The following is an 18,899-nucleotide window of genomic DNA, read 5'->3' as shown; positions in this document are numbered from 1 at the left end:
TGAAAGACTTTCAACGTACAATATGAATTTTATGAATTTCAAATACATTGAGGAAGCACTACAAATATTACATGGAGACATAAATTGGTTAAAAAAAAGTAAAATAAAAAGAAGATCTGAGATTCATATTATAGCGAGGACCAGAGCTATGGATACGAAAGACAAGATGATCACATTGCTCTTGGACGAGCTTTCATTACTCAATGGAAACTTCTTCGATCCTGTTTACAAGTTTCATCGATTAAACACAAAATATGAATTTTATTGTTTTCTAACAGTCTATTTTCCAAAAGCACAATTCTTAAGAAGATAAATATATTATGAAGTGTGTATTGAGGTATTTGTGGTGAACCTGATGGTGTATTCGCCGGAGACGTGGTACCTGACGGTGAAGGAGCACTTCGAGGTGAACCTACAGGAGTATTCGCCGGCAACGTGGTTGGTACGTTACCACCGGCTATACCATTATATTATAAACCACAAAAAATTTGGATCAACAAACATATATTTTTGAAGTGTATATTGTTAGAATAATTAAGTTTCTTACTGTTACACAGGCTAGGTGATGGAGTTTGAACATTGCAAGCGGTAGGGAGATTGAGAGCCAAAGTCCGGTTAAATTTGAACCCATAAAATGAGCTTTCGTTGCTATTAACCACTGAGCACAAACATTCCGGTGAAGATTGAACCACCGTGGAAAATTGACGACAACAACTCCAAGAAGGTGACGATGAGCCACCGTTGAGGTAATAAAGACAAGGGGAAAGGCTGGTCAGAGTGTCTCTGCATCCAGCTTGGACCGTGGTGGCTCCACCGTATAGAAAGGTGGCTATTACAAGGGCTAATATTGCAAGAATCATTTGGGGTTATCTTTAAGCTTTGGGATTTTGTATGGGATATTATTAGTAGTCATGTGGTGATATACTTATAGAAAGGTTTGAGGGGGCTAATTTGTTAAGAAGGATTATGGATAAACCTGAATTTTTGCATTAGGTTTTGGATGAAATTGTGTGTTTATTCGTATTTGTTACCAAAAATGTTACTATATAGAATTTAATGAAACCAACCCTATTGATAAATCTGAAACTATGCATTGCATTTTGGATTAACTTATGTTTATGCGTATTGTTAAACCAAAAATGCTATCATAGAATTTAATGAAACCAACCCAAGATTAGTAAAAAGCTTAATCTTATGAAATGTTATAAATAAGCATGGTTTGGTTCTAACTAACAATAAATTTTTTGCTAGATAAGGACCATTTACTATGACAGTATATGATATAGTGATACTCAATTTGACAAATTCCTTAGAATATTATTACTTTACTTATTTTTCTTTTCTCTTTTTGTCAACACTTGATATTTTTCGGTTAAGCAAAATTTACAAGTTTCTTCTGGCTATAGTGATTAGTGAATAGTGATTAGGGTTTAGTGGTTCTTCGCACCTGCCATCATCAACGGTCAAAGACCCATCGTCTTCTCAAGAAAGCTTTTGTCTTTTTCTCCTAATCTCACGTTAGTGCTCAAAGCTTGCTGGTTCAGTTCACGCACCAAGTGTTCGACGAAATGTCTAAATGAAACTGGGAAACAGTTTTCATCAAATCCTCATACCAGCCGAGGAGCTTCAAATTGGTCTTAACGAATTGACGAAGAAAAATAAGATCTTTCAATGTTTTCATTGAGGAAAACTAAGCTTCAGCCTGTTTCACTCCACCAGTGTCGTTTGAGTTCTTTGTTTCGTGGAGTTCTTATTCACGCCATTGAAGTTACAGGTACTCAATCTCAAGCTTCTTTACAACATGGTTTGGCGGGTAAAGCTGTTCTGTCTAATGCAAAATACCTCAGTGTGTTAACTAGGTTTCGTACTAGTACCAGATTCGATGTATGGTCTATCCATAGAAGAGAAGCAATTTCAAGCATTTCTGGATCTATACTGCTTCAAGCCAGAGATCCTGCTAAACTCAATGAAGAAATTCAAATTGCAGTTGATGAACATAGATGTGATGAAGCTTGGAGATTGTTTGAACAACATATGCAAATGGAAGGGTTTCCGCGAAAATCTGTTGTTAACAATGTTGTGGTTTGTTTTGCTGAGAGTCTTGATTCCAACTGGCTACAAAAGGGTTACAGTTTAGTGGAACAAGCCTATGAGGAGGGTAAACAGAATTTGCTGGAGAAGGAACCTCTTCTATATCTCTCCTTGGCTCTTGCCAAGTCAGGTATGGCTGTTCCTGCATCAACGATCTTGAGGAAGCTAGTTGAGACAGAAGAGTATCCTCATGTGAGTGCTTGGTCTGCGGTTTTGGCTCATATGTCTCTTGCGGGATCAGGAAGTTATCTTTCTGCTGAGTTGGTTCTTGAGATTGGTTATTTGTTTCATAATAACAGAGTTGATCCACGGAAGAAGAGCAACGCACCTTTGCTTGCGATGAAGCCTAATACTCAGGTGTTGAACGTTGCTTTGGCGGGTTGTTTGTTGTTTGGGACAACCCGAAAAGCTGAACAGCTTCTTGATATGATACCGAAGATCGGTGTTAAAGCTGATGCTAACTTGTTAGTAATAATGGCTCATATATACGAAAGAAATGGGCGGAGAGAGGAACTAAGGAAGCTTCAAAGGCATATAGATGAAGCTTGCAACTTGAATGAGTCTCAGTTTTGGCAATTCTATAACTGCTTGCTTATGTGTCACTTAAAATTCGGGGATCTTGAATCTGCTTCGAAAATGGTTTTGGAAATGCTAAGAAGAGGAAAGGTAGCAAGGAACTCACTTGGAGCCGCCATTCTTGAATTTGATACTGCAGATGATGGTAGATTATACACCAAAAGAGTATCTGGAAAAGGATCAGAGGTTAAAGAACACGATAATCCCGAAACTCGAGTGGTTTCTATTCACAGTATGATTCCCTATGATGAGTTCTCTAGAGACAGGAAGTTTTTGAAACTTGAAGCTGAGGCAAAGGATGTTCTTGGTGCATTGTTGGCTAAGTTGCATGTACAAGTCGAATTGATTACCTCGGAACGCGGTGTTCTGCAGCCGACGGAAGAGATTTATGTGAAATTAGCAAAGGCATTCCTGGAAAGTGGAAAGATGAAGGAGTTAGCAAAGTTTCTGTTGAAGGCAGAACATGAAGACTCTCCTGTTTCTAGTGATAACTCGATGCTGATTAATGTTATCAACGCATGTATTTCTCTAGGCATGTTGGATCAGGCGCATGATCTACTCGACGAGATGCGTATGGCTGGGGTAAGAACTGGTTCTTCGGTTTATTCTTCGCTCCTCAAAGCTTACTGCAACACAAACCAAACTAGAGAAGTGACATCACTCCTTAGAGATGCTCAAAAGGCAGGGATTCAATTAGACTCAAGCTGTTATGAAGCTTTAATCCAGTCTCAAGTAATTCAGAACGATACTCATGGAGCTCTCAATGTGTTTAAGGAAATGAAAGAGGCGAAGATACTACGAGGCGGAAATCAGAAATTTGAGAAGCTCTTAAAGGGATGTGAAGGAAACGCAGAGGCGGGACTCATGTCAAAACTCTTGAGAGAAATCAGAGAAGTGCAGAGTTTGGATGCTGGTGTTCATGATTGGAACAATGTGATCCATTTTTTTAGCAAGAAAGGTTTGATGCAGGATGCAGAGAAGGCATTAAAGAGGATGAGAAGTCTTGGGCATTCGCCAAATGCTCAAACTTTTCATTCTATGGTCACAGGATATGCAGCCATTGGGAGTAAATACACAGAGGTCACTGAGTTATGGGGAGAAATGAAATCCATAGCTGCAGCTACTTCATCGATGAAGTTTGATCAGGAGTTGCTTGATGCGGTGCTTTATACATTTGTTAGAGGCGGGTTTTTTTCCCGGGCTAATGAAGTTGTGGAGATGATGGAGAAAAAAAATATGTTTGTTGATAAGTACAAGTATCGGATGCTCTTCTTGAAGTATCACAAGACTGCTTATAAAGGCAAAGCTCCAAAAGTTCAGAGCGAGTCTCAGCTCAAGAAGAGAGAAGCTGGTTTAGTATTCAAGAAATGGCTCGGACTATCTTGATTATTAATGTAATCACCATTTTGTATACTAAGAAGTTACCTTCAATCTCTAGCCGCACAGATCTATATAGAGGCAGTAAAAACATTTATAAAGCTTTGGATTTATTTATCTTTTGTAAGATTTCGGTTTATATACACACCCAAATGCTTATTAGTTCAGGTTTCGCGTAAGCCAGCGAATGGTTGATCAATCGCAAATCGTGTTATTTACCCTGCAAAGATATTGAAATTGGTGGAGTTGGATGAAATTTTCAAAAGGATGATATGAAATGTATAAAGGAAAAAATGCTGGTACTAAATTACCACTAACCTTTGATCCTGAATAGAGCACTGCCATCTGAAACCTGTTGGCCTGCTTTAACTTTGAGGTCCTGTATGCTTCCAGAGGATGGTGCTTTCACAACGTGCTGAACGAGAATAAAACGATAATTACTTAAATGTTTCTTATATTATGGTATATGAAGATGTTTATATACTAACCTCCATCTTCATTGCCTCTAGGACTAATATAGGTTGACCTTGATCTACTTTGGCTTCGTTTTCGACAAGGACCTTGACTACCAAACCAGCCATGGGGGCCACAATGGTTCCTGGAGGGTGTGATGATGTTTCGGAGCTGGTTCTGTGTTGGACACCTTCTTCATCTTCAGAGAATTCGATTCCTACCTTCTGCTTGAACTGATGGTGTTCTGAACCATGCCATATATGGATATGCTTATAACCATCCTGTAACCAAACATACATCATAAGCAGCAATTACGAGAGAGACAGAAAGAGTATGAGAGCTGTTAAGAGTTGCTTGAACATAATGCTAATGATTTACCTTCAAGTACGCAGCTAGACTAACATTCATGCTCAATCCGGCCGCTTCAACTCTAAAATCGCACTTTCCTGCTCGTGTTACTCTGAGTTCTAAACTTGGAGAATCATTGCCTTCCTGTCTCGTGGAATGTTGACAAACCATAAGAATTCCAATTATAAGACTCATAAATGAAGTATATGAGTCTAAAAGTGAATCTAAAAGGAGGATGTGAAGTTTTAAACCTCAATGAGATAGCTTCCATCTGGTTGATATCTTACACCGAGTGATATGAGGTTAGAGCCAGTTCCCTCGCATTCATTATTCCATTCTAGCTCAATGGTTTGTTTGGCTTCATGATGGACCCTAAAAGGAGGATTCGAATACCATATCGATGGAACTTTCCCTGGATGAGTTTACACATAATAAATTAAGACATGCTCGGGAATCATGTAAGTTGTGAAGAAGAGACTAGACCCATGCGAACTGACCATGATTACTTTCATTCCAAGTAGAATGCTCGATTGTGGAGATACAAGCAGCCACCAATGCTGCACTATGCTTGACTGCCTTGTATGCCACTTCTGTTGCAGCTGGATTGCTTTCGTCAGCAAATAGATCACTTTTATGGTGCTCAATAAAATGAGTTTCTACATTGCCCACTGCAAACTCCTTATGACTAGCAAGTTTTTGAAGGAAATTTATGTTCGTAGGTACACCTGCTACCTGTCAACAACATACCATGTAATTACTGAACTATTGTGGTAACTAAGAAGCGATGTGCGAGAAACTCAAAAAGGTTTCTCAAGAAATTCACAATGGAACCATAAGGCCTTGAAGATTTATAGTTATGCTGAGGTATAATTAAAATTGCAGAGAGCTCCAAAATACAGGTTCTCAGGGAATCTACCTGAAAGTTAGACAAGCAATCCTTCAGTTTCACTAAAGCTTCGCCACGATTACCTCCCCAGACAACAAGCTTTGCAATCATAGGATCATAGTGCATGCTAACAGTGTCTCCTTGCTCAACTCCAGTTTCAACCCGAACTGTTTCAGACAAATTCCAACATGAGAGAGGTAAACAACAGGACAAAAACAGGGTCAGATATATACGAGAGAAAAAAAAACTTTCTATAAGATAGGAAAAAACAGTTGTATACACAATTTTGTACTTCACCTGATGGTGAGACTGCAACAGGGCGATAATGATTGAGGACCCCAGTTGCAGGAAGAAATCCTTTTGGAACGTTTTCAGCATATATCCTGGCCTCAAAGGCATGACCTGCCAAGAAGATACATATGTGGGTCATGTTGTTCAGATTTTTTTCTGCCACAAGTAACATCTTGAAAAATCATGGATTCAGTACGGAATAGCGAATGAGAGTAAACCAAACCACTATTTTCCATTTATTTTTAGGAGGAAGAGCCATACCTGACATTGGCACCTCGGATTGGCTTAAGGGGAGAGGTTCCCCATTGGCAACCCGAATTTGCCATTCCACAAGATCTTGACCAACAATCATCTCAGTTACAGGATGTTCGACCTAAGAAGGATCATCAGTGTTCCTTTGGAAAGCCAAATGTTTATCGAGTTAAATTTAATAAACATATAGATCAAAGAAGCACCTGTAGACGGGTGTTCATTTCCATAAAATAAAATTGATCAGACTCGGTGTCAACTATAAATTCCACCGTCCCAGCATTATAATATCCAACTGCCTTTAAATATCAGAAGGTAACAGAATATAAGCGCTTCTTGTGGAAGTTGAAGTGAAAGATAGCCTAGCAAGAAGAGGTTTCAAAAGACTACATATCAATTGAACTAAACATTAACAATAGTAAACTTTGATCAAATAACTCATGATCAATATTAGTAATGCACTATATAAAATAGAGACACCCGGAGCATACTATGAATGAATGCAATATACAGAGCATTGTAATGAAACATTTTCGGCTAAGCTTTCTCACTGAAGACCATGAAATCTGTAAAAGATGAAAGCAGGATTTAAAGGGATACCCGTGCCGCAGAGACAGCAGCTTGGCCTAAGTTTGCGCGGAACTTTTCAGATATATTAGGCTGCACCAGTATTCAATCAGACCCACATCCATTTATGCTAGAAAAGATATGAATCAATAACAGAAAGAAATATGGTCATTACCGCAGGAGCTTCTTCAATAATCTTTTGGTGTCTTCTTTGCACACTGCAATCCCTTTCGTATAGATGAAGAACATTTCCATGTTTGTCACCAAATATCTAAAAGCAGTGGAAACACCGAAGCAAAATTAGTTAAAATGCTAGAAAAAAAGGAGAAAAGCCAGAAATGGTTACTCAATGAGTACGCCAAAAATGAAATACAAGTTAAGGTTAACATTTGTCCTCTTTCTATATACAATAACTGGGTTTCAATGCGCCATAACCAGCCTTTCATGAAAAAAAAAACAACATGAAATTTCACGACTCACTACCTGGACTTCTATATGCCTCGGTCGAGTAATGTATTTCTCGAGAAGAATAGTGTTAACGCCAAAAGAAGCAGCAGCTTCACGTTGGGCACCCAAAAACGAGTCAGCAAAATCCTTCCCACTTTGCACTATCCTCATTCCCTAAAAAACAAGAGCTTACTTTGCTTCGAAACCAATAGATTTTAAAAGGGTATCAAACTTTGACTATTACAAAAAGCCATCTATTGGAAAAAATCAATGCCGTATATCATAACATACCTTCCCCCCACCTCCATGTGTTGGCTTGATTATTATAGGGTATCCAATCTTTTCAGCTTCTGACTTCATATGATCAATATCTTGCTCATGGCCATGATATCCAGGCACGAGAGGAACTCCAGCAGCTCCCATAATTCTCTTGGATGCACTTCATAAATACACATGAGGGACATGTCCTCAGAAACTATTCAAGAGAGAATAAAATAACAACTTGTGCAAAGAAGAAGCAAGTCGTAATAGGAGGCCTGTAATGGTACCTTTTATCACCCATGTCTCTAATAGCAGATGCTGGAGGTCCAATGAATGTTAGACCCGAATCCTCACAGAGTTGGGCAAAGTCAGAACTTTCTGACAAGAACCCATAGCCAGGGTGTATTGCCTAGTTATATAATTCAAAGAAGACATCAGCTACAAGAACACGATTATTCTTTTTCGGGGATCAAAACTCATACCTGTGCACCAGTCCGAGCCGCTGCCTCCATGATAGTCACACCGCTGAGGTAACTAAGTCTAGCCGAGGGCGGGCCAATCCGTACCGCTTCGTCTGCAGATTTCACATGGAGCGAATCTCTATCAGCGTCACTGTAAACCGCAACGGTCTGAATCCCTAAACGCTTCGCCGTTCTCATGATCCGGCAAGCAATCTCGCCTCTGTTCGCCACCAAAATCTTCTCAATACATTGCTCCTTAGGCTTCATCGATGCGGAGCCGGAAATATATCTCACGAGCATCGAGTGATTTTTCCGACGAACATTCCGTCGAAGTGCCCACACCGTCATCATCGACATTTGATCTCGATTTTCGAATTTTCCGAGTGAAGAAAACAAGTGTGACTCAGCAACTGCGTTGTAGATAAAACCAAACAACGAGGGTATGTTGGTCAATTTCGTAAAAACTAATCGACGATGAATAGTGACGTGGCATATACTTTATCATGGTTTGGTCGGAATGGATATGTGTCTGATGTGCCGCTTGCGTTGCGTCTTTACCTGATTTTACAAGTATGGGCTTTATTGTTTTATTAATGGGCCTATCTGCACGAAGCATTAAGAAAGGCTGCAAGGCCTTGTTTCAGTTTTGAAATATAAATACTTTTGAATCATCCATATAAATCGCATTGATGTAATTTTAAAATTCACTTGGTCTTACTATATAGAGTTTTTAATATAAGATCAATTTGACTATTAAAGACATGTGGAGGGATAGTTATAAATGATTTTGAAAATCATAATTAATCTTTGGAGGCATGAAAAACGATACGAGCTGGAACTATTAAAAGTGTTTGTTAGGTAGTGGCTGTTGAGTGTTGACTCCTCTATTCATTTCTTTTTGTTTTGCATTTCTATAACCGACAAAAAAAACAATACAATTAAGGAAAATATACACAATCCTTTTAATTAATTCAATATTGGCAACAAACTGAACAAGAATATATGTTAGTAATAAACTTATAAGAAGACAATTTGATTTGAAGTCACGCTGTTGATTATTTAGTTTACAATTAAATGAATCTTAACACACTCGAAACGTTTATGTAAAATAGTATATAACCGTTTGTGATGCTTAAAAGTCAGACAACCTATTTGTTCCCAATAGGTGGATAGTTTATTTGTCCGTTTCGTGAATCTTCGTTTGAGTAACAAATAAAGGATGATATATAAGTTGTGTCAAACAAGTAATGCATACCAAACACCAAAAACATTCTCAGTCAATTAAATTTGAATTTATCGTTTTTAATCTTAATTATAATATTATTTTTTAAATTATAAATTTTAGAAAGCTGAATGAAATGATACATAACGATAAGCCACCATATATCGTATATACTTTTTTCTTGCAAAGTTTAAATAAAAGTTATGAACAACGTAACTCTAACTCCGACTCAACTTTTAGATGATTGGAAAAAGTTTGACACGCAAGATCGCAATAAGTCGAATCTAAAAGCGAACGTGGAGAAAAAAACAAAGGGTGACGAAAGTGGACCGAGAGCTCACCGTCCAAGACCTCCCTGTCTTTGTCACTTATCTCTTGTCAGCCTCCTTATCATTACTAGTATTTAATACTTTTTTTTTTTTTTTAAATCATCTTTCGTGATTTAATACTTTGTTATTCCGGATAATAAAATGTATTAAAATTACAAAATCATTTTAGTTCTTGAGCAGACAGGTATAGAAAAAGAAAAAGTGAACTGCAGACTTGATATAAATCAGGGGTAAATGGGAAGTATCAGATTGAAAAATAAAGAAATCAAATAAAATGTCATACTGTATTTAGTTGTAGTTCGATAAAAGAATATTTTCTTTCGGACATGAAAGTCGTGTTTTTTTTTAAGTTGGCAGCGAAGGCGATCCCAAGGAGGCAAAGTCACGCAACAAGTGAATTAAAATAATGAAACAGAACATCTGTGAGAACTGTACTGGAGGGTAATATCGTCATTTAAAAGCTTACCTAAACAATTCTTCTTCTTCACAACGTAAAAAGTAGGAACCAGAGCTGAAAAACGCCTGGAGAGAGAAAGAGAGAGAGATCTAGATGAAGAAAATGAGATGAGAAGAAGAAGAAGAAGAAGAAGTGAAAGCGAAAGCTGATCCGAAGATTTCTGATTTTTGTAGTACAAGTATTATTTCCGGTAAGCCTCACAGAATTCTTGCTTTTGGACCTGATTTCACTAGTGTTAGATTCGCTTTGTAGATTTAACCTGTGTAGCTAATTTCAGTTTCCGACTAAGTGCGTTACTATAACCTCTAATTCCTGTAAGATCATGTGGTTTCACTTGCTATTCTTCCCTAGGATTCTCGTCTAATTTCCAAAGACGAATTGATTTATGCTGATCCAATTTTTCATCTGTAATGAATTGTTTGATATGTTTTCTGACCAGGTTACTACTGGATTTGGCTAGTTAATTATTTTTGTCTCGAATTTGGCCTTCATTGACTTAGTGGTAATTCGTTTCTATTTTTTCTTTTGTTTTCTTCTGTATTTGTCTTTTATATGACTGTTGAACTTGTTCATTATTATCAAAGCTTAACCCTTGCTATTTTCTTCTTCTTCTTCGTCTTCTTAAGTTAGGATTTTTTTACAGAGGAATTTGGTGTACTTGGCTTTGAGAGAGACTTGGTTCCGGAGTGTTCTAATATCCTCATAATTTTTGTGTGATTTTGCCGGGAAAAATGACTGCTGTTGTGAATGGTAACTCTAAACGCTATTCTTGGTGGTGGGATAGTCACATAAGCCCCAAGAACTCGAAATGGCTTCAGGAGAATCTTACAGGTATGTGATTTTCTTGTTTTAACGTCCCTTGTATTTCCCACGGGAAAGGTCATTTCCATCGTGACAAATTTCTTTTACTTTTAGTTCAGTTTTGTGTCATGCAAGATACTTTGTATGCGATCTGCTTACATGTTTCTATTTTTGTTGACAGATATGGATAGTAAAGTCAAGCAAATGATCAAGGTTATTGAAGAAGATGCTGACTCTTTTGCTAGGCGAGCGGAAATGTATTACAAGAAGCGGCCTGAGCTTATGAAACTGGTTGAGGAGTTTTATCGAGCATATCGTGCTTTGGCTGAAAGATACGATCATGCCACCGGTGTTATTCGTCATGCTCAGCAGACTATGGCTGAAGCCTTCCCAAACCAAGACCCTATGATGTTTGGTGAGGAGTCACCTCTCGGTTCTTCCACCGATGGTTTTGATCCACAAACGCCTGACAGTTATCCACCTATCCGAGCTCCTGTTTACCCAGATGATTTACGAAAAGGTGCTTTTGGGATTTCTTCCTCTCATTTGAGTACCGTTAAGCGCAATATAGCCTTCATGGAAGACCCTCAGTCTGTGAGTAGCGGGAAAGGTTTTAAAACTGCAAAGGCAAGGAAAGGACTGAATTTCAATAATGTTGATGGAAAAGAAATAAATGCTAAGGTTCTTTCAGAATCTGAACGCGCAAGCAAAGCTGAGGCTGAAATTGTGGCTTTAAAAGATGCTCTTTCTAAAGTGCAGGCTGAAAAGGAAGCTAGCTTAGCTCAGTTTGATCAGAATTTGGAGAAACTGTCTAATTTGGAGTCTGAGGTATCTCGTGCACAAGAGGACTCTAGGGTGCTTATTGAACGAGCCACAAGAGCCGAAGCTGAGGTCGAAACGCTCAGAGAATCCCTCAGCAAAGTAGAGGTTGAAAAGGAGTCCAGCCTTCTTCAGTATCAGCAATGTCTGCAAAACATAGCTGATTTGGAGGATCGCATTTCTCTAGCCCAGAAGGAGGCTGGAGAAGTAGATGAGCGAGCCAACAGAGCCGAAGCTGAAACTCTAGCACTGAAGCAAAGCCTTGTTAGTTCCGAAACTGACAAGGAAGCTGCTCTTGTTCAATATCAACAATGCTTGAAAACCATATCTAACCTGGAAGAGAGGTTGCACAAGGCTGAGGAAGATTCAAGGTTAACCAATCAGCGGGCAGAAAATGCTGAGGGTGAAGTTGAAAGCTTGAAGCAAAAGGTTTCCAAATTAATTGAAGAGAATGAAGCTTACGAACTCCAATACCAACAATGTCTGGACACAATTGCAGATTTAAAGCTCAAGCTGTTTCATGCTCAAGAAGAAACTCAAAGGCTCAGCCGTGAAATAGAGGATGGAGTTGCTAAGTTAAAATTTGCAGAGGAAAAATGTGTTGTGCTTGAGAGATCAAATCAAAATCTTCACTCTGAACTGGATGGTCTACTAGAGAAACTGGGGAATCAAAGTCATGAGCTCACGGAGAAACAGAAAGAGTTGGGAAGATTGTGGACTTGTGTACAAGAAGAAAACTTGCGTTTTATGGAAGCTGAGACTGCCTTTCAAACCCTACAACAGTTACACTCTCAGTCTCAGGAGGAACTAAGCACTTTGGCATTGGAACTGCAAAACAGGTCTCAAATCCTGAAAGATATGGAAGCCCGTAACAATGGTTTACAGGAGGAAGTTCAGGAAGCCAAAGACCAGAGCAAAAGCCTCAATGAGCTCAATCTCTCCTCGGCTGCATCAATTAAAAGTTTGCAGGAGGAGGTCTCAAAATTACGAGAGACAATACAGAAACTTGAGGCAGAAGTTGAACTAAGAGTGGACCAAAGAAATGCTTTGCAGCAAGAAATATACTGTCTTAAAGAGGAATTAAGTCAGATAGGGAAGAAACACCAGTCCATGGTAGAACAGGTGGAATTGGTTGGTTTACATCCAGAAAGCTTTGGGTCTTCTGTCAAGGAGTTACAGGAGGAGAACTCAAAGCTAAAGGAAATCCGGGAAAGAGAAAGTATTGAAAAGACGGCCCTGATTGAGAAGTTAGAAATGATGGAAAAGCTTGTTCAGAAAAACCTTCTTCTGGAGAACTCCATATCAGATTTGAATGCTGAGCTGGAAACAATCAGAGGAAAGCTGAAAACATTGGAGGAAGCTTCTATGTCACTTGCTGAAGAGAAATCAGGCCTTCATTCTGAGAAGGACATGTTGATTTCCCGTCTGCAGAGTGCTACAGAAAACAGCAAGAAACTCTCTGAGGAAAACATGGTACTGGAGAATTCTCTTTTTAATGCCAATGTAGAACTTGAAGAACTCAAGTCGAAATTGAAAAGCCTAGAAGAATCATGCCACCTGCTGAATGATGACAAGACCACTTTAACTAGTGAAAGAGAAAGCCTACTCTCTCATATTGATACAATGAGAAAAAGAATTGAAGATCTGGAGAAAGAACATGCAGAATTAAAAGTGAAAGTTTTGGAATTAGCGACTGAGAGGGAGTCTTCTCTTCAGAAAATTGAAGAGTTGGGAGTGTCTTTAAATGCCAAGGACTGTGAGTATGCTAGTTTTGTGCAATTTTCAGAGAGTCGGATGAATGGCATGGAATCAACGATCCATCACCTTCAAGATGAAAATCAATGCCGGGTGAGAGAATATCAAGTGGAACTGGATCGAGCTCATGATGCTCACATTGAGATTATTGTTCTGCAGAAATGTTTGCAGGACTGGCTTGAGAAGAGTTCCTCTTTGATTGCTGAGAATCAGGATATTAAAGAGGCTTCTAAACTGTTAGAGAAGCTAGTTTCTGAACTAGAAGAGGAAAATATTGGGAAACAAGTGCAGATTGACTCCTCGATTAACTGCATTAAAATACTGAGAACAGGGATCTACCAGGTATTGATGAAGCTTGAAATAATTCCAGGTATAGGTTCCGGTGATGAGAACTCGCGAGACCAGAGAAATATGCATGATATATTGAATAGACTTGAAGACATGCAAACTATGCTTTTGAGCATTCGGGATGAAAACCAGCACTCTGCCATAGAGAACCTCGTCCTTATTGAATTTCTTCGGCAACTTAAATCAGAAGCTGTAGGTATTGAAACAGAGAAGAAAATCCTTGAGGAAGAACTTGAATCTCAGTGTCAGCAGCTCTCGTTTTCGCGGGATGAGACCCAGAAACTTATCTTCGTGAACGGAGAATTGACCACAAAAGTTAATCAAGGAGTCAACAGAGAAAAGGTTTTGATGGTGGAAATTGAGGATTTTCACAGGCAGGTGTTGCAGTTACGAGATGACTACACCATTCTACAGGGAGATAATAACAAAACGTTGGATGAGAAAGCATACTTGACAAAGTCAACATTGCAGTTGGAGGAGGAGAAATGTAAACTAGAAGATGATATCTCTTTGCTTCTGTCGGAGACTATATATCAAAGCAATCTCATCATTCTGTTGGAGGATGTCATCTTGGAAAAGCTTTCAGGAGCAATGAAACTAAACGAGGATCTAGACAGACTCAGTATTGTCAAGTGTAAGCTTGAGGAAGAGGTAAGAGAGCTTGGTGATAAGTTAAAATCTGCAGACATTGCGAACTTTCAGCTTCAAGTTGTGCTAGAGAAATCGAATGCCGAACTACTCTCTGCCAGATCAGCCAATGTTCATTTGGAACATGAAATAGCTAATGTGAAGGTTCAGAAGGAGAAAGAGCTTTTAGAAGCAATGCTGATGATCTCCATCATGCAAAATGAAAAATCTGAATTATCTAAGGCAGTGGAGGGTTTAGAATGTAGATACAAGGAAGCTAAAGCGATAGAAGAGGATAGGGATAAGCAGGTCTTGAGACTCCGTGGAGATTACGATGAGCAGGTTAAGAAGAATAGTCATTCGAACGAAGCTAATCTGAAATTGGAAGCTGACTTGATGAACTTACTCATGGAACTCGAAGAAATCAAAGTGGAGAAGGAAAATCTGAACCAGGAGCTTTTTACAGAAAGGAATGAGATTGAACTATGGGAGTCTCAGTCTGCAACATTGTTTGGAGAGTTGCAGATTTCGGCTGTTCATGAAACATTGCTTGAAGGGTTGACCAATGAGCTGGTCGAAGCATGTAAGAACCTTGAAAGCAGAAGCACGTTAAAAGACAGGGAGATTGAGCAGCTTAAAGGAAGAGTGAACAACTTAGAAGATGCGAACAAAGGACAAAACGATCTTATGTGCAAATACGCCCAAGCTATTTTCCTGTTGAAGGAAAGCATACAATCTCTGGAAAAACATGCAATGCTTCACGAATTCGAGAATGGACCAGCCACAGTAAGTTATTTTAGAAAAATCTGCTCCTAATAATCAAATTCTTTTTAGTAGGTCGTAATGAAGTTGTAGAGAGCTTTACCCTTGATCTGACATTTTCCCGTTGAACCAATGTTGCATCTGTTGCTTGTTAATTTCAAGTTTTTCTTGTTGTAGACTAACCAATCTTTTGTGGGTATCTCTTATCAGGAAACTGCTTCATTGGTGGATAACAGCGATGGCTTCTTAGAGATACAAGAATTGCATTTGAGAATTAAAGCTATTGAGGAGGCAATAACCAAAAAGCTTGCAATGGAAGAACTAAAAACTTCCTCTGCCCGAAGAAGCAGAAGGAGAAATGGAAGCCTCCGGAAACAGAACCATGAAATCTACTCCGAGGAAACCGAGATGATCACAAAAGATATCGTACTCGATCAGGTTTCTGATTGCTCATCATATGGGATAAGTACGAGAGACATTTTGAAGATAGAAGATGATCACAGTTTAGAGGCAAAGTCACAAAATCCTCCGAAAGGTAAATCCTTGTCTGAAGAGTCATTGGTTGTGGACAAACTAGAGATCTCCGATAGATTCACGGATCCAAACAAAGATGCAAACAAGAGGAAAGTTCTCGAGAGACTTAATTCAGATTTACAGAAGCTCTCAAATCTTCATGTCGCCGTTGAAGATTTGAAAATCAAAGTGGAGACAGAGGAGAAAGACGAGAAAGGAAAAGAAAACGAGTACGAGACGATCAAGGGACAGATCAACGAAGCTGAAGAAGCATTAGAGAAACTGTTAAGCATCAACAGGAAACTGGTGACGAAAGTTCAAAATGGATTTGAAAGATCAGATGGAAGCAAATCATCAATGGATCTTGATGAGAATGAGAGTAGCAGAAGGAGGAGGATATCAGAACAGGCGAGAAGAGGATCAGAGAAGATTGGTAGGTTACAGTTGGAGATACAGAGATTACAGTTTCTGTTACTGAAACTGGAAGGAGATAGAGAGGATCGAGCAAAAGCAAAGATATCGGATAGCAAAACGAGGATTCTTCTTCGGGATTATATCTATAGCGGAGTGAGAGGTGAGCGACGAAAGAGGATTAAAAAGCGGTTTGCGTTTTGTGGGTGCGTGCAACCGCCTCCATCTCCTTGATAGTTAGAACTGTTGTTGCAAGTAAGCTAAATAATGTTCATGTGAATGGAAACGTATTGAAGTTTGATATGAAAGAGAAACACTTTTGCTAATATCTGTTTTTTGCTTTTCCGTAGGGTTTAAAAGAAATTTGTATATTGCTAATAGTTTAAATTCCAAATTTGTTCTACGTTTGCGTTTCAATTTTCAAAGCAGACGTAGCTGTGGTGTGTTTAAACAACAAAATCTACCGTCTCCAAGCCGCAAATTTCAATACTATTCGATTACTTTAAAAGATACACTGCCAGGTTATGTTTTGTACATGAGAATACTACAGAGAAAATAAGTTTCGTTAACAAACAATATTAGAGATTTACACATTTTAAAAACATGATAATAACACTGATCGAGACTTAAAAAAGGAGTAAAGAAGCTTCACTCGGCAGCTCTGAAAATGGTAAGGAGAGCCAAGAAGAGGTTGATAATATCTAAGTAGAGCGAAACTGCTGCCCAAATATACTCATCGTAGCTGTAACGTTTGATGAGATTGTCTGTATCGTAAACTATGTACCCGCAGAATATTATCGCAGCCAAACATCCATAGATCATCACTGAGATCCGTCCCAACGGGAAGAAAATCTGCAAAAAAACAAATAGAACCCAAAGCACCACGATCAGGCTCAGTTTTAAACCTGAATTTCGAATGTTAAACCAAAACAAGCAATTGTAAGGGACAGGAACCTGAATAAGGGCAAAGACCATGAGAACGATGAGAGCACCAAACAAGAATGGACCGAGGAAGTTAAAGTCATATCCTTTCTTTGCTGCCCAAAAGGTGTAGACGGTTAAGGAAAGCACCACTACTGTTGTCAAAATCGCTGCCTCAAGAATCACTTTCCCTGTTCCAACAACAAAGTTCCAAACTCTAATGAATAAATTTATACTCCCAAAACTCTATGGTTCGTTTATCGAATTTGGATTAAAACAATCCAATGTTTCTATGCAACCATGGAACATCAATCTTCAATGAACCAGTTGTATTGAGTATGAGGAAATTCAAACCCAGCTCAAATGTGTTGGAGGTCTCACAGACTAATTTTATATTATATCTTAAGCGTGTGATTTCAAGCAATTAATAAGACCGACCCTTGAAAGGACAGAAACGAATAAAGAGAACTAGAGTGTTTCACAAGGAAAGCCTTACCGCTGGTGAAAGCACATGTTAATCCGACGGCGAAAGCCAAAGCTACCGTGAAAATCCCTAGAAGCAAATAATTCACTGGATGTTTCTGGTGGTAATAGTACAAAGGACACATTACTGCAACAGCAAAACAATAACAAATTAAACCAAAAACCTAAATCAAATAATCATCGAATTAATGATTGATAATTTGGTTACCTATAAGAGGCGTGATGATTAAGACAATCCAGAGAGCGAGACCGGCACTAGTAGTGGCGAAGAACACGGCGATCGGACGGACAAAAACCACCGTGGAGGCGACGGCGATGGTTGCTAAAAGCTGGAATGCGATTATGGAATATACCTTTCTGATGAAACCCCATCGGAGTTCGGGGCTCTCAAGCATAGTCGGATACAGAGATCTCTCACCGCCTTCACGGCCGGTCTCCACGTCATCTTTTCGGTAAGGAAGATTCCACTTATACATTCTAAAAACTGTAAATCGAAGCAATGGATTCTGATCAGACGAATGGGGAAAAAAACGCGGGAAAATTCTATTCCTAGGTTGTACTACGAACCAGAGAAGGAGACGATCGAGAATTAACAAGTACCGGAATTTGTTTCGCCGGAGGAGAAGTTATTTTGTTTGTTTCGTTACGATTTTCCCGAGAAAATGCGAGAAATTTGAGATTTGAAGGTTGAGAGAAAATTAGGATTTTTCAAGTTATAAAAGCAGTTGCGGAGAGAGTAAAGTAGAACGTTCTTGAAGGCACCACGTGGCCGCGTGTGAAGATGAAACGTTAAGTTTGTTGTTAACCGTAAAGACCGGAAGTCTCTAGATGACTCCAAAGGTTTCAAGTATTCTCTTATAAGAATATACCAAAGCTTCCACTACATTATTATTTTTTAACGAAGGACATAAACTATAGCATCATAAATTCATAATGTAAGCAGAATCGTTATATCCTCCGCATCCTCCGCCATGTTCATCACAACCCCCACCGTGATGATCACGAAAGCAACAGTCTTTATCTATTTCCATGTGTCATCGCCGGTAGTGACTGTTCGAGTTTAATTATTCTCCGTCACGAGACAACGATAACAGATGCTACAACAAAATACAGTACCAACGATAACAACCAAACTAACGGTTGCTTACACGTACGACGACAATAATATAAACTTCCATCATTGCTTTTATGTTGTTGTGGAATTTGTTGCGACAACTTTTCCCCTAAATATTCTAAGTTCTGAGCATACAAATTTAGCTCCTCTATCCGTATTTATACTTTTTTTCTCCTTTCATTTTTTTTTTTGTTACTTATGGATTAACTGTTAGCGTAATAATGTGTGGTTTGAGGTGTTTGAAATTAAATATCTTAACATATAGTATGTAACAAAAATTTAATATATGTTAGCATTTTACATTAGTGTGACACATGTTTGAAATTATCA

The 18,899-nt window shown here is 38.8% G+C and overlaps 5 protein-coding genes and 2 long non-coding RNA genes across 12 annotated transcripts; 3 read left to right on the top strand and 4 right to left on the bottom strand.

The window, feature by feature from the left end:
- Positions 1-21: 21 nt before the first annotated feature.
- AT1G03103 (Bifunctional inhibitor/lipid-transfer protein/seed storage 2S albumin superfamily protein) lies at positions 22-882 on the bottom strand. The gene is made up of 3 exons (NM_202020.1): positions 548-882; positions 353-457; positions 22-221 (listed from the first exon to the last, which is right to left on the bottom strand). Exons 1-3 carry the CDS (start codon positions 858-860, stop codon positions 124-126), a joined length of 516 nt encoding a protein of 171 aa, NP_973749.1. The 5' UTR covers positions 861-882; the 3' UTR covers positions 22-123.
- Positions 883-1,377: 495 nt separating this feature from the next.
- Positions 1,378-4,194, top strand: AT1G03100 (Pentatricopeptide repeat (PPR) superfamily protein). Its single transcript, NM_100192.2, has one exon — positions 1,600-4,194. It carries the CDS (start codon positions 1,672-1,674, stop codon positions 4,051-4,053), a length of 2,382 nt encoding a protein of 793 aa, NP_171809.1. The 5' UTR covers positions 1,600-1,671; the 3' UTR covers positions 4,054-4,194.
- AT1G04163 lies at positions 1,932-3,355 on the bottom strand. Its single transcript, NR_138661.1, has one exon. It is a non-coding gene; the product is annotated as an other RNA (long non-coding RNA).
- MCCA (methylcrotonyl-CoA carboxylase alpha chain) lies at positions 3,895-8,535 on the bottom strand. Of its 2 annotated transcripts, NM_179252.3 has the most exons (16): positions 8,029-8,535; positions 7,834-7,955; positions 7,577-7,724; positions 7,322-7,459; positions 7,014-7,109; positions 6,872-6,931; positions 6,478-6,570; positions 6,284-6,395; positions 6,029-6,133; positions 5,762-5,898; positions 5,343-5,577; positions 5,097-5,257; positions 4,876-4,989; positions 4,533-4,778; positions 4,363-4,459; positions 3,895-4,264 (listed from the first exon to the last, which is right to left on the bottom strand). In NM_179252.3, exons 1-16 carry the CDS (start codon positions 8,362-8,364, stop codon positions 4,260-4,262), a joined length of 2,205 nt encoding a protein of 734 aa, NP_849583.1. In that variant the 5' UTR covers positions 8,365-8,535; the 3' UTR covers positions 3,895-4,259. The 2 variants fall into 2 exon arrangements, with proteins under 2 accessions (NP_849583.1, NP_563674.1); NM_100191.4 differs by lacking the exon at positions 6,872-6,931 and having other exon boundaries at positions 8,029-8,401.
- On the top strand, positions 5,557-5,781 carry AT1G04157. The gene has a single exon (NR_138660.1). It is a non-coding gene; the product is annotated as an other RNA (long non-coding RNA).
- A 1,237-nt stretch (positions 8,536-9,772) lies between the features above and the next one.
- On the top strand, positions 9,773-16,525 carry NET1D (kinase interacting (KIP1-like) family protein). Of its 3 annotated transcripts, none has more exons than NM_100190.4 (5): positions 9,773-10,205; positions 10,455-10,517; positions 10,642-10,846; positions 10,998-15,151; positions 15,338-16,487. In NM_100190.4, the coding sequence occupies exons 3-5, from the start codon at positions 10,747-10,749 to the stop codon at positions 16,283-16,285; spliced, it is 5,202 nt and encodes a 1,733-aa protein (NP_171807.2). In that variant the 5' UTR covers positions 9,773-10,205; positions 10,455-10,517; positions 10,642-10,746; the 3' UTR covers positions 16,286-16,487. The 3 variants fall into 3 exon arrangements, with proteins under 3 accessions (NP_171807.2, NP_001322259.1, NP_001322258.1); NM_001331385.1 differs by having other exon boundaries at positions 9,845-10,205; positions 10,659-10,846; positions 15,338-16,525; NM_001331386.1 differs by having other exon boundaries at positions 10,023-10,205; positions 10,455-10,846; positions 15,338-16,468.
- Positions 16,514-18,249, bottom strand: AT1G03070 (Bax inhibitor-1 family protein). 3 transcript variants are annotated; one of them, NM_001197967.2, is made up of 5 exons: positions 18,023-18,249; positions 17,664-17,939; positions 17,469-17,582; positions 17,006-17,163; positions 16,514-16,903 (listed from the first exon to the last, which is right to left on the bottom strand). In NM_001197967.2, the coding sequence occupies exons 2-5, from the start codon at positions 17,929-17,931 to the stop codon at positions 16,700-16,702; spliced, it is 744 nt and encodes a 247-aa protein (NP_001184896.1). In that variant the 5' UTR covers positions 17,932-17,939; positions 18,023-18,249; the 3' UTR covers positions 16,514-16,699. The 3 variants fall into 3 exon arrangements, with proteins under 3 accessions (NP_001184896.1, NP_171806.1, NP_001320512.1); NM_100189.3 differs by having other exon boundaries at positions 18,056-18,249; NM_001331384.1 differs by having other exon boundaries at positions 17,664-18,249.
- Between the last annotated feature and the right edge of the window lie 650 nt (positions 18,250-18,899).

This window comes from Arabidopsis thaliana (assembly GCF_000001735.4).
Source record: "Arabidopsis thaliana chromosome 1 sequence".
Taxonomy (NCBI): domain Eukaryota; kingdom Viridiplantae; phylum Streptophyta; class Magnoliopsida; order Brassicales; family Brassicaceae; genus Arabidopsis; species Arabidopsis thaliana.
This window is presented reverse-complemented; position numbering and strand designations above follow the sequence as displayed.